This window comes from Callospermophilus lateralis, chromosome 5 (assembly GCF_048772815.1).
Source record: "Callospermophilus lateralis isolate mCalLat2 chromosome 5, mCalLat2.hap1, whole genome shotgun sequence".
NCBI lineage: Eukaryota > Metazoa > Chordata > Mammalia > Rodentia > Sciuridae > Callospermophilus > Callospermophilus lateralis.
Window position 1 is genome coordinate 18,283,988 of NC_135309.1, and position 13,905 is coordinate 18,297,892.

The 13,905-nt window shown below is 47.8% G+C and overlaps 1 protein-coding gene across 1 annotated transcript; it reads right to left on the minus strand.

Annotated features, from left to right (window-relative positions):
- Positions 1–8,196: 8,196 nt before the first annotated feature.
- Fbll1 (fibrillarin like 1) lies at positions 8,197–9,168 on the minus strand. The gene has a single exon (XM_076855689.1). The coding sequence runs from the start codon at positions 9,166–9,168 to the stop codon at positions 8,197–8,199; it is 972 nt and encodes a 323-aa protein (XP_076711804.1).
- Between the last annotated feature and the right edge of the window lie 4,737 nt (positions 9,169–13,905).

The following is a 13,905-nucleotide window of genomic DNA, read 5'->3' on the forward strand; positions in this document are numbered from 1 at the left end:
GTGCAAAGCAACTCAATGAGACCCTGTCTCTAAAATACAAAACAAGGCTAGGAATGTGGCTCAGTGGTTGAGCACCCCTGAGTTCAATCCCCCGTATCAAATACACACACACACGCACACAATATACCCTAAAAGTGCAGGTAACTACATTCAGGTAAATTACTCATTCCGATTCAGGGTTGCAAACATCACCTTCAGAGTTTCTGAAAACTATAACAAAGATTAATCAAAACCAGGAAAAAACATTGTTTGGAAAAATATTGAGGCCAACTATCCTAGGTCTCTGGAAAAATACATTTAAATGATACCATTGAGATAAGGCGTGGTAGTGTACATCTGTAATCCTACCAACTCTTGAGGCTGATGCAGGAGGATTGCAGTTTGAGGTCAGTCTCAGCAACTTAGTAAGACCCTGTCTTGAAAAGGGCTATAGATGAAGCTCAGTCGGAGAGTCCTTGCCTGGAATGCTCCTGGCCCTGGGCTCTATCCCTGGTACCTCAAAAAATTCAAGCATCTGGGCTTGAAAGTTAAGTGAATACATGTAATAGCTATTTTTTTAGGTGTCTTTTTTTTTAACAATTTGAATGAAATATTCTGATGCCTTGTGTTCTTAGTTTTCCTAAAACACCTTTTCAGTTTTTCAAGGCAACTGTTCAGTACTAAAAAAAAAAAAAAAAAAAAAAAAAGATTTCTGTGAATTTGTAAAGTTTAGTAAATACACATGTAACCATCACTCCAAAAATAAAGGTCCCTTGACTTCTGTCCTATTCAGTCTCCTCTCGTTTCCTTTCTCTGAAATGAGATCATATTATCCTACATCAGAAATGAATGTATACAAGGGTTTTATTTTTTTTTGTTTGTGGTACTGGGGATCAAACCCCGGTTCTTGCACATGCTAGGCAAGCACTCTACCACTGAGCTACATCCCCAGAGGTTTTTGAGACAGGGTCTTGCTAAATTGCTGAGGCTGGCCTCAATCTTGTGATCTTGCCTCAGCCTCCCCCAAGTAGCTGGAATTACAGATGTGTGCCACAACACCCAGACTACTGAATTCTGCCTCTGGCAACAAAAGAATACGCATTATCAGACACGCATGGAACAATTAGAAAAACTAATGTTGTGCGGGTCATAAAGTCAATAAGATCACATTCTCTGAGCACTTCACAAGTTACACAATAACATTTAAACCTGCATACTCTTGAGAAGCGGTTAAAAGCAAGAACCCTGGAGAATGGAAATCAAGCAAATTTCCTAATCTATGCCTTACCACGTGCAGAAGGGCCAAGTCTTACCCAATGGTCGTTACTGAGCAGCAGAGAGTTCAGCAGTTTTCATACAATCAGTAGGATTGTGCCTGTTTCCCTTGTGATTGGGTAGGTTCCTCTGGTTAGTGCTGGCCAACAAGTGGGTAAGAGTTGTGATTGCAAATGGTGTGTGCCACTTTTTGACTCGAGCACTTAATACTTAAGTTTAAGACCTTCCCCAGATCCCCTTCTCCCCTCTGATAGGACAGCCAGCAGCATTCAAGATAGTGGCTGCCATCACTCTGGATCCCTAAGAGATTAAAATCAGCAAAGCCCCTTCCTCCTCACTGCCTACCACATAATAAAGACACTAGCGCGAGGACAACAAACTCATCTATGAAGCCACTGATATCAGGGGTATTATTAACACAGCACATGCTGGCCTTTCCCAATTAAGTTAGTACCAGAGATGGAAAGCCACCATATAACAAACCACTAAAATGGGGCATTGGACCAGGAACTGGCAGCAGGTGGCAAAGAAACAAGGGCTGTCAGGGTGATGAGTGGCGTAATGAGAAGGAGCCATGAGGTAACCTGGAAGTTAGGTAACTGACCAAGAAACAGTGGCCTTCAGAGAAGATGGAGGGTGAGGTGTTGGTAACAGGCACTGGCGCCTCTGTTGACACTCAATGCTGTACTCTGTTTCAGCCAGCTGAGAAGTGACATGGGAGAAGGGAGTTGCAGAGATGGTGAAAAGATGGTGGATTAGTGGGCTAAAGTCCTCTTGGAGCTCAGTAATTGCTGGATTTAGGGCTCCCAGAGGCAGTGAGGTGGATGAATAGTGGGAAGGAAGGAGGTTTGGGGCTGGGGAAGATTAAAATCACGAGGTAATGTGGAGATAATGTTCTCTATGGCAGACATCCTCGGATCTCCCCTCAGCTCTTCCTGTCCAGTATTTCTGGAGTCTTCCTCATGGCAGACACAGAAAACTACCAAGCACCGTGGCTATTGCAAGCAGCCAAGAAACTTACATGATGTGCTCAGTCACTTGAGTCCCCCAGGCTGGAAGCAGAGGCTCAGCTATAGGCAATGGATCATCAGGTAGCTCATCAACAGTAGACCTACAGTTATAGGGGCTTGGTGGCCACAAGGAGATGGAAATGGCAGACAGGAGAAGTGAAATGCAAACTTTTGGAGAAAAGTCTATAAATGTTTTTGCTCAAGAGTCCAAAAGTTCCATTCAAGCCAATGTAAGTATTGGGAACCCCTAGGTAGAGGCTTGGATAGAGAGGTCAACACTGCAGAGTCTGGCTTCTGGTTAAAGTCCCGAGTGTGACTTGTGTATGGCCCAATTATTAGCGATTCAAAGGCAAATGTCATGGGGACTGCTCTCAGCTGGTGTATTCTAGTGTAGGGGGGCAGGGCTGTGCTGTTTAGGACTCAGCCCCTGGACAGTTGGCTCTTAGGGGCTGAGTCCTTGGTAACTCACTCCTAGATCCCTTTATTTGAGGTCTTGAGCACAGACATCAAAAGTGGAAAAAGCTTGAAGACGCTCTCTCCTCTCCACTAAGTCAGTACTTCTCCACTTCTGTTGTCCCTCTCTTCCCTTCCCTGACTCAGGGTCCAAGAAACTGCTGGAGCCTCTTTTGGGGGCTTTTTCAGCACATAGTACCCCAACCGCAGCACTGATCCATTGGTCCTTGGATAGGACCATTCCACCAGGGAGAGGGAGCTAGGGGCATTTTCACTTGCTCTGGTTTGAGCATCGTATGCCATGAGAGTGATTAAAGATGCCCTCTTTCATTTGGGGCTTGTTTGCGGGGCTGCTCCACCACCTATCAGCTCAGTGCTCTTTTGCTGGTGAAATGAACAGCATGCCATGCTCAGCCAGGCCTCCAGGAAACGGGAGACTCCAAGAGTGTGCATTCAGGCACCAACTCCAACTCCACTCTTGCCGGACTCCTGGGGAGCATCCTGTGTTGTCCCACAGGCCCCAAGCACTTCAAAAATGCCCACCTGTTATCTCCCAGTGACTCAAAATACTCTCCTAAATTTGTCTCTCCCAATCAATGACAAAAGTGATGCGGTGTTTTAAATATAGGCTTCAGCTCTGCTGTGCTTTAGAATCTCCAGATGCCAGTCCTTCCCTTAGAGTCCGATTTCAGTTTCACGGATGTAGAGAAAGGAATGAGTTTGGTACAGAAACCCCAGATCCCCCGCTTTCTATCCTATATCACTTTGACTGAGTCACATCCCCTCCCTGAGCCTCAGTTTCCTCATCTGCCTTATGGGAGGGGTGACACTGCCTCCCAGGGATGCTGTGAATGATAAGTGAACCAGGCTCAAGGAAGCACCTGATATGTGCAGAGTCAACACGGCCTTAATCAGAATATGAGCCCAGAGCTCCCTGTGAGCCAGTGAGGATTAGATGGAGGGGTTGGACTTTCCTCTTGGTGGAGAGACAAAGGGAAAACCCTTAGACACGGGCAACTTGGCTCCCACACCTAGAGGACTGCACTCTGCCTGCTTCTTGCCCCATGGGGCAAGAAACACAAGGGACCAAGTGTCGTGCCTGCCAGGTCGTGGGTAGGTCATGCACCAGGTGCCAGGAAGCATGTCTTGACATTCTGAGCACGTCTCCAGGCCGCCTTCCCAGGCAGGTCCTCAGGAGAGGAGACCATGCTCCCAGGGCACAGGCCTGGTCAGAAAGGGTAGCTAACGGACACTGTGGGGGTGGGTATCAGGACAGATCCTGGGCTTGAGGACAGGGTGTCCACAGACTTGCTGTAAAGCCCCACACAAGCCAGAGCTGGGAAGAGAAAAGGGCCATGGGCCAGCAGCCCTTTTTAATAGTCTCTCGCTTCTGGCCACACGAACAGGAGGAGCAGCTCCCCCTCCCCTGCACCCCTGTTCATTTCGCAGCAATCCATAAACTGAACGTGAAGGTTTGTTTCCATACTTTGGGAATGTTTGTTCTTATTATTCACTTAAAAATTATACTTTAAAATCAAATAAATGCTTAGCTTTAGGCCTGGGAGATAGCAAGGCTCAATAAATATTAGCAGAGCTATATTCTAAGGTATTCGCTACACTTCAGACATGCTCGAACGTCTTGCTCAACAGCAGAGTTGAGACTTGCTGGAACTCGGTTTCTTCCGGTTTAAAACAGCCTCTTTTCAAAAAGGTCTTCTTCTATGGCCTGTTTTTTCTTCTCGTCATCTCAGGAGGCTCTGAACAAGGGACAGCTGAAGGACCTCAGGTGGCGGGGAGGACTGTGGCGAAGGCTAGTCTGTCTGTGGTCCCCCTGGTGGCTACTGACTTCTTTAGAGTATGCACATCTTCCCTGGCCTCCTACCTCCAGCCTCGGTGCCTCCAACCTCACTGCCTCTGCCACTGAGGTGACCGCAGTTGGACACCCACTGGTACCTGGACTGGATTCTCTACTGTGGCTCTTGATGGAAATTCTGATTCTCTGAGACTTAACAGCAAGCTCAGACCAGCTCCCAGCTCAGACAGCAGCCTCAGAAACCATGCCCAGTTCCCCACACTCCAAGGCAACCCTTAGCTCTGTGTGAACTCAATTCTCAGCCACCTTGTTATCTTCTGTTGACAGTAAGAGGAAAACAGGAAGAGGGTGTGACATGCAGGACACTTACTCTGTGCCCAGCTCCACGCAGGTTTTTTTCACATTGCAAGTGTCTCCTTGGCCCATTCCCACAATCCAGTGAGGCAGACATTTCAGGTGAAGGTTCTCATCCAGCTCTGGTGCTATGAACTGAAATATATCCTCCAAAATTCACAAGCTGAAGCTCTAACCCTCAGCGTGACTCTATATGGTGACAGGGCCTTAAGGAGGCAATAGAAGTTAGAAGAGGTCACATGGGTAGGGCCCTAATCCAAAAGGATCAGTGTCCTTTTAAGTGGAAGAAGCACCCGAGACTACCCACTCCCCCACCTCCCCCCCCCCCTCTCTCTCTCTCTCTCTCTCTCTCTCTCTCTCTCTCACACACACACACACACACACACACACACACAATGCCATGTGATCATGCCATGAGAAGGTGGCCACTTACAAGCCAGGAAAAGATCCATCAAATTTGCCACATGATAACCTTGGCCTTCTGACCTCCAGAATGGAGAGAGTCTGTTGCTTGAGCCCCCCATCCTGTGGTACGTTGTTACAAGAGCCTGAGTGGACACACCTAGAGACCCAAATATAAGACCTCTGGGAACCCAAGCAGGTGGTCACTGAAGCATTCCTGGTTCTGAGCAGATGAGGTACCTGGTGTCCCCATGACATCTAGGATCCCCAGGACTCACTGCTCACAGAGTTACAATCTCATCTTGTCCCCAGCTGTGGTGGGCTGGATGTGGAATGTCCCCCCAAAGCTCATGTGTTGAAGGCTTGGCCCTTGATACTGCGGGGTTCAGGAATGGCCTTGGGGAAGGGAAGCCCATGAGGACTCTGGCCTCACAGTGGATTAATCCAGTGAGGGCCAAATGGATGACTGGGAGAAAACCAAGCAGAAGAGTGTCTTCAAACTACAGGCAGGCGGGGAAGAGTCAAAAGAAGCAGGTGCCCAGGACATGCCCTTAGGGACTTGATCTTGCCCTTGGCCCCTTCTCCCCCACCACTTCCCTTCTCTCTCCTTCATGGCCGCTTCCCTCTGCATCCCTTGCCATCATGGGTTCTGTCTCTCCTCAGGCCCACGGAAATGTGACCAGCCAACCACGGACCCTGAAATCTTGAGCCAAAATAAACCTTTCCTCCTCTAAGTTGTTCTTGTCAGGTATTTTGGTCCCAGTAACTAAAAGGGGACTTGAACACAGCAGCTTCCATCTGTGCTCCCTTCCTCATTTCTGTATTTCTCTTTGACCTGACCATGCCATTCTGCTGCTCCAGGAACTCTCTGCAACTCAGAGGGTTTTTTTTCTTTTTCCTCCCCATGTTGCCCCAGCTGGCCTTGAGCTCCTGGGCTCAAATCATCCTCCTGCCTCAGCCTCCCAAGTTGCCGGGCCTGCAGGCCTGTGCCACCACAACCCCAGCTTCAGGGGGATTCTGTTTTCATGCCATTTCTTCCTGGAGCAGCTTTAGACACAGACTGAAAATTGTATACGTGGGGGAGGGTGCCACAGCAGGGAAGAGGTCACCTGTCCCTTCTTGCATGTCCTGTCCTGGGGAAAAGCACCCTGAAGGAAGAACCAAGAGCTCCTTCTGGAGGCTGAGCTGGCTCTGAGGAAGCCTGGGTCCTGTGCCCCAGGTGTAGCAAAGGCTCCTGTCACCTTCCCCTAGTGAAGGGGATTCCATCCCAGACTCAAGGCTCATCCCAGCTACTGCGTAAGCGGGCTGAACTGGAGAGAGGGCTTTTCAAAGCAATGCAACCAGTATAGACTTTGACAGGGGTTTTATTTCTGGCTGTGCGCCTTGCTGGGGACTTAAGCAAGTCATCTCATCTTGAACTGTGGTTCTTTGCATTTCTTCAATGAGACTAGTGGTCTCTGCTTTGCAGAGCTGGGATGGAAATTTCTATTGTTTATGGAAAAGCCTCACTTGGGATTTTGTAGGTATTTACCCCATTTTTCTCTCTCCTTGATTCCATGTTGCCAGCAAATCTGACTGTAACTTTCTCCCTGAAGTTTGGTTTGGAGGGCAGGGGATGGAGAGGGAGCTGCCTTCTTAAACGTCTGGTTTATCCTCTTTTTTATTTTATTTTTTTTATTTTTTTATTTTTTTTAATATCCCCTGCCCCTGGGAAGTATGCCCTGGGAAAAAACAGACTCCCCATAACCTTGGTCCCAGCACATCTTGGGAAGGCAAACCCATGCCCAAGTAATGCCCTGGTTAGCCATGATTAAATGCTGATGACCTTGGCAACTGGCTATAGGGATTTGGAGTGAATGGGTCGGGGATGAGCCAGGCTTTGGGGCACTGTTGCCTCTCCTGGCTTATTCTTCTGCTCCTCTGGGCTTGTTTTGAGAGCCAAAAATCCAATCACAGAATCTCTGTGTCCTTTGGAGATGGATACTCTCTGGGGGTCTTCCTGGCTGTTTTGCAAGCCCTTGATGATGTCACTTTGGGTATCGTATGTCCTGCCCCACATCCTGCCTCCTGCCTTCTGTAGCTACTGTGAAACCATGGAAAGGAGTTGCCCAGTGAAGTTGGGGTGGGGTAGGGGGAACAATGAGGCCCAGCGCCCTGCTGTGTGTGTGTGTCCCAATGTGCACCATGTCATGGAGGAAAGAACCTGGAGGTGTTGAGGAAATAGCAGTGGATTTGGAACCCCACAGTTCTACCTTCTTGCTGGCTGTGCAGATCTGGACGACTGGTTGACCTCCAGAAACCCCTTGTTCCCCGTGTACTATGGAAACGGTAAACAAAGTTGTCTCAGGGCTCTTGTGATGCTTCAATGTAACAGTGAATGCAAAAGGGCTCAGTTGAAGAGAATAAAATACTAAAAAGCAAGTGTGCCTGGGATGCTGGCTTTGAGTCAGACAGAATGTGTCACTATCCAATATCCTTCTCTGGAGTCAGGCTTGGTAATGGGATTTGGCCAATATGAACAGAAGCACTCCCATCATTTCCAAGGGGAACTTTAAAAGCTTATTAATTTCCAGTCTCCCTTTCTCCTGCCCCTGTAATTGGAAGATGCATTTGTGAAAACAGGGCCCTGGAGAGTCACAGGGTGAGGAGAATAAGCACCATTCCCAAGCTGTGAAACACAGCTGTTTCAGGGCCCTGGGGCTGGGAGATTGATTGCTATCTTAGCAAACTGTCTGGCCTCACTAAAGTGTACTGGGTACTGTTTCTTTATCCTGTTTAATAGAAAAACAACAAAACACACACACACACACAAAAAAAAAAAAAAAAAAAAAAAAAAAAACCCAACATATACGTAAGAACACCCCCACACAACAGTCCAGGGGAGACCGTAGGCAAAGCTTGCTCTGGCTGCTACTTGCTGCTGCTCTTGGGAAGGGGCCGGTAGACCCCGACGACCACAGCATGGTCCCTCTCATAAGGCTCCAGGGTCAGCTGCTCTTGAGGCTTCAGGTTCTCCTGCTGCAACTTCCTCACCTCAGAAGCAAACACAGCCTCTGCAGACGCGGTGGAGTCTATGCAGTTGGCTTTGATGGAAATGAGAAAGTGGCCCCCGTTGCGCAGGAACGTGTGGGCGTTGAGAGCCACGATGCGCGACTGGTCCGGCTGGGCCACGTCTGCGAAGATCACGTCCACCATGCCGATGAGCATGCGGTACTTGAGCGGGTGCCGGGCGTCCTCCAGCACCGGGATGATGTTGGTTCTCGTCTTGGCCACGTTCACCAGATCGCGGCCGGCGCGGTGGGAGAACTCGACCGCGTAGACCAGGCCATCGGGGCCGATGATGTCGGAGACGTGGGAGACGGTGGTCCCCGAGGCGGCGCCCAGGTACAGCACCTTGGACTTGGGCTTGATGTGGATCTGGTCGACCCCGCCCAGGATGGCCGCGGCCAGCTTGGAGCGGAAGGGGTTCCACGTGCGGTACTCCTGCTTCACGCCGTTCTCGGTCACCGTGACGCGCTTCTCGCCGTACACCGAGAAGCCCGGCACCATGTTGAGCGTGACCAGCGCGTCCTCCGCCCCGCGGTAGATGAACACGCCCTCGTGCCGGTGCGGCTCCACCGACACCGCGATGACGCCCTTCCTGCGGCGGCTCCTGCTCTTGGCCACGCCGCCGCGCCGCTGTCCGCTGCCGCCGCGGTCCCTGCTGTCCCCGCCGCCGCGCCCCCGACCCCGGCCGCCGAAGCCGCGCGTCCGCGCCCCGAAGCCGCCCTTACCCCCGCCGTCGCCTCCCTTCCCCGAGCCCCCGCCGCGGCCCCCGCCCCAGCCCCCGCCCCAGCCTCCGCGGCCACCAGACCCGCCCCCGCGAGAGCTGGCCGACTTCATGGCGCGCCCTGGGCGCCCGGTGGCTGGCGACGGTGGTCACGGATCGCCGGTAGCTCGGGAGGTCGGTCAGGGGTCTCTGGTGGCTTGGGGTAGTTGTCCTGGTGGGGGACAAAGGTGGGTGGCAGCGGTCGTCCTAGCGATCAGCAGCGACAGGGACCCGGTGGGCGGCGGTCCCCGACCCGCTCTACCGCAGTCCCCGTATCCCCGGAGCCGCCCTTTGACGCGGTGACTGGCGTGATTGCATCACACCCGTTCTGCCGACCCTGCAGCCCCGGAAGCCCCCCTTCTCCACCTGCGCGCAGACGCAGCTGCTCATCTGTAACCCTTCGCCTTCCCCCTGCCTCAGCCTCTGCTTCCTCGGGGACCCCTGGTACCTCCCCTGACCACCTGGTCGCGGGCGTCTCGCGTCTCTGCAGCAGGGAGGGGAGGCCAGCATAGCCCCAGTCCTTGTTCGGCCACTTGCCTGCTGGTCTCTGAGGATCTGGTTTGAATTGGGACAAGTTTCTTGAACTCTTGGGTCTCATCGTCCCATTTGTAAAACAGACCGCACCACGAGGGTTGTGCTGTGTGTAGCTCGCTGCCATTGAACCCCCACCATGACACGTGCTAAGTACTCTGTCCGAGTTAGCTTTTTGTTGTTGTTGTTGTTGTGTTTTTAAACATTTCTTTTGGTCAGCCTTTTCATGGAGGTATAGCCTACAAACAATAAAATGCGCCAATTTCGTTTCGTTTTGAATAAATGTATTGCTTTTTAAAGCTTCTGCCACCGGAGAGTGGCATATGTCTCTCTTACACATCTTTGGAAGGCAAGCAAATAGATAGATTAGTGCCAGACATTGAAACAAGGTACCTAGGTTTGTCTGAGTTATTCCACTTTGAAAGTTTTATCCTACTGAAATGGGCTTTGCCATTAGAGCCACTGGGTGAGGATGGGGGTGGCTATAGCAGGGGTGATGGTGAGCATTCTGGCAGTGGAGGGGAGATGAGCAGGAGAGGAGTAAAGCAAGACACACGAGGAAGATAGAATTTAGAGGACTTCTGACACATTGGTGGTGGGAAACCCAAAAGGAAAATTTAAAGCCAGATAGTGCCAAGGCATCATGACTTCTGGGCTGCAATTAGGAGCCTGAAAGCTGCAGTTCTCCTTGCTCTCTGTTTGGTTCTGTTCGGTTCCATCCACCGTGCTAAGTCCTAGAACAGATTCTGGGAATACTGATCAGCATTATCTAATGCCAATTCCTCCATGTGAATGGGGATGCACAGACTGATACCCCAAATCCCTTATAAGACGCTTCATCAAAAGCCAAAACGTCATGATTATCCCTGAACTACTTTAGTTTATGCTTTGAAAACCGACTTTTTCAATCTACACATTTTCTTAAGCATTAAAAAAAAAAAAAAAAAAAAAAAAAAAAAAATCATTAAGCAGTACCAAGGACAGCAACAGAGCAGAGGCCTTAGAGTTTGGTCAGCACCAGTGACAGCGCCTGCAGTTGGAATCTTGACAACTGGTGTGTGAGGTGGTGTAAGCACCTATTAGTGGAACTGAGTGCCTGGTTCAGAGAGAAGCATACCTGAAGACCAAGGCAGGTGTCAGGCAGGAGTACTGAACAATTCAGGTGTGCACACGGTCAAGCTCTTCTTCCATCCTGGTCCTCAGCTCTTCCTGTCTCACACCAGTGGACAGCGATACTGGGTCTACTTTTTCTCTGAGGACTATATAGCCTCACCATTTAAGTTCCCAGGTTGGAAAGTCAGGAAATATTGGATGCTGTAGTCTTGAGGCAAATTTCTACTACTTAGGGACACCTCCATGTTTGCTCTTATAGCCTTTCAAATGAGGAAATGAGATCCACCCTATTTATTGGGCATTAGCTCCTATACATATAATTAACTTTATTGTGTATGATAACCACATTTGCATTCACAGAAACAGATCGATTAGTGCCAGATTAAATAACTGAGCATTAGAACATCAATTTAACACGTTAACTATCACAGAAGCTGTGTATGTTTGAATTATCAGATATGATTTTGATACACAAATTTTCTGTGTTCTCCTGCCTATGACTTCTAATAGAAAGTAATTTTTAATGTATTTCAGTATTTTTCATGACATTACTTCTCTACTAGTTGCATCTTTAAAATGTGAGATGAGTATTTAAAAAATGGGAATCTAATAAAATTAAGCATTTTTTGTTGTTGTTGTTGTTGTTGTTGTTTGGTACCAAGGATTGAACTGAGGCGCACTAGACCACTGAGCCACATGTCCAGCCCTATGTTGTATTTTATTTAGAGACAGAGACTCACTGAGTTACTTAGGGTCTCACTGTTGCTGTCTTTGAGCTCATGATCCTCTTGGCTCAGCCTCCCTAGCTGCTGGGATTACAGGCATGCACCACTGCGTCCTGGCAAGTTAAGCATTTTTATTTAAAAAAAAAAAAAAAAGAGGCAGGCCCAGGAGTGCCCCCACTGACCGCAGACCCACGTGGGAGCCTAGGCTCAGGTCAGGCCTAGCACCACCCACGGCTTACCTGGGAGCTCAGGCCTAGCCCACCTCCATCTTGGGACACTGCAGCCAACTCCATAGCCCTCCCCACATAGTAGCCTCCATCTTGCGACAACAGACAGGGCCTAGAAGCAGCTGCATCTTGGAACAGGCAGCCCAAACCATCGTAAGGCCCACACTCTCAGCCCCATCTCTGAAAGTGGTTGCATCCATCTTGGGACACCCCCACTGCTATCTTGAGTTACCTCCACTATTGCCACTGCCACCTTTAGTTTCAGTAACATCCATCACAGGACACCGGCCAGGGCCAGGAAGCCCAATGCCAAGGTGAGGTGCGGGTAATCTGCATGGACACTACAAGATTATAGGGCAGAAACTGTAATACCTCAGATCCTCACTGAAAGGAAGACACATAGACAACATGAAAAAGTAAGGGAGGAAAGTGCCCCAAACAAACCAGGATACTACAATAACAGAATTCATGGACAGTGCAGTTGATGAAATGTCAGAGAAGGAGTTCAGAATATACATAATTAAAATGATCTGCGAATTAAAGAATGACCTAAGTGAGCAAATACAGGCAAAAACTGATCACCCCAACAAAGAGATAAGGGAGCAAATACAGGTAGCAAAAGATTATTTCAAGAAAAAGATTGAGATTCTGAGGGAAAAAAATCAGAAATCCTTGAAATGAAGGAAACAATAAACAAAATAAAAAACTCAATAGAAAGCTTCACCAACAGACTAGATCACTTGGAAGACAGCTCATCAGATAATGAAGACAAAGTATTCAGTCTTGAAAATAACTTTGACCACACAGTGAAGATGGTAAGAAACCATTAACAGAATTAACAAGAATTATGGGATAGCACCAAAAGACCAACCCTAAGATTTATTGGGATAGAAGAAGTCACAGAGATTCAAACCAAAGGAATGCACAATCTCTTCAATGAAATAATATCAGAAAATTTCCCAAACATGAAGAATGAATTGGAAACTCAAATACAAGAGGCTTACAGGATGCCAAATGAACAAAATTAAAACAGATTTACACAGAGACACATTATAATAAGAATGCCTAGCAAACAGAATAAGGAAGGAATCAGATCACATATAGGGGGAGACCAATTCATATCTCATCAGATTTTTCAACCCAGACCCAAGCCAGGAGATTCTGGAACAACATATACCAAGCTCTGACAGAAAATACATGCCAACCAAGAATCCTATATACAGAAAAATTACACTTCATATTTGATGGCAAAATAAAAATCTTTCGTGATAAACAAAAGAATTTACAGCAAGAAAGCCCACACAGCAGAGCATCCTCAGCAAAATATCCTAGGAGGAGGAAATGAAAATCAACAATGGGAAGAACTAAAGGAAAGACAAACCAAAGGAGAAACCAAGACAAGTTAAAAACCAAAAATAAAACAAAATGTCTAGGAATACCAATCATATTTCAATAATAACCCTGAGTGTGAATGGCCTAAACTCATCAATTACAGGACACAGACTGACAGATTGGATTTTAAAAAAGACCCAACAATATGCTGCCTCCAAGAGACTCATCTTGCAGAAAAAGACATCCACAGACTGAAGGTGAAAGGGTGGGAAAAATGTACCACTCACATGAACCATGTAAACAAGCAGGGGTTTCCATCCTCATATCAGATAAAGTGAACTTCAAACCAAAGCTAATGAAAAGAAATAACGGAGGATATTCATACTGCTTAAGGGATTCATACATCAATAAGAAATAACAATCATATATATCTATGCCCCAAATAAAGGGGCATCTATGTATGTCAAAGAAACCCTTCTCAAATACAAGAACCAAATAGACCACAACACAATAATACTGGGTGACTTTAATACACCTCTCTCACCACTGGCTAGATCTTCCAAAATAAAACTAAATAAAGAAGCTATAGGACTAAATAGTACAATCAATGATTTGGACTTAACAGACATATAGAGTATTTCAATCATCATCGAGTGACTACACCTTCTTCTCAGGAGTACATGAATCCTTCTTTAAAATAGACCATATGTTATGCCACAAAGCAACTCTTAGCAAATACAAAAAAAGTAGAAATACTATCCTGCACTCTATTTGATCATAATGAAGTGAAATTTGAAATCAATGAGTAAATTAAAAACGGAAGCTACTGCAACACCTGGAGACTAAATAATACGCTATTGAATGATGCATGGATAACAGGAGA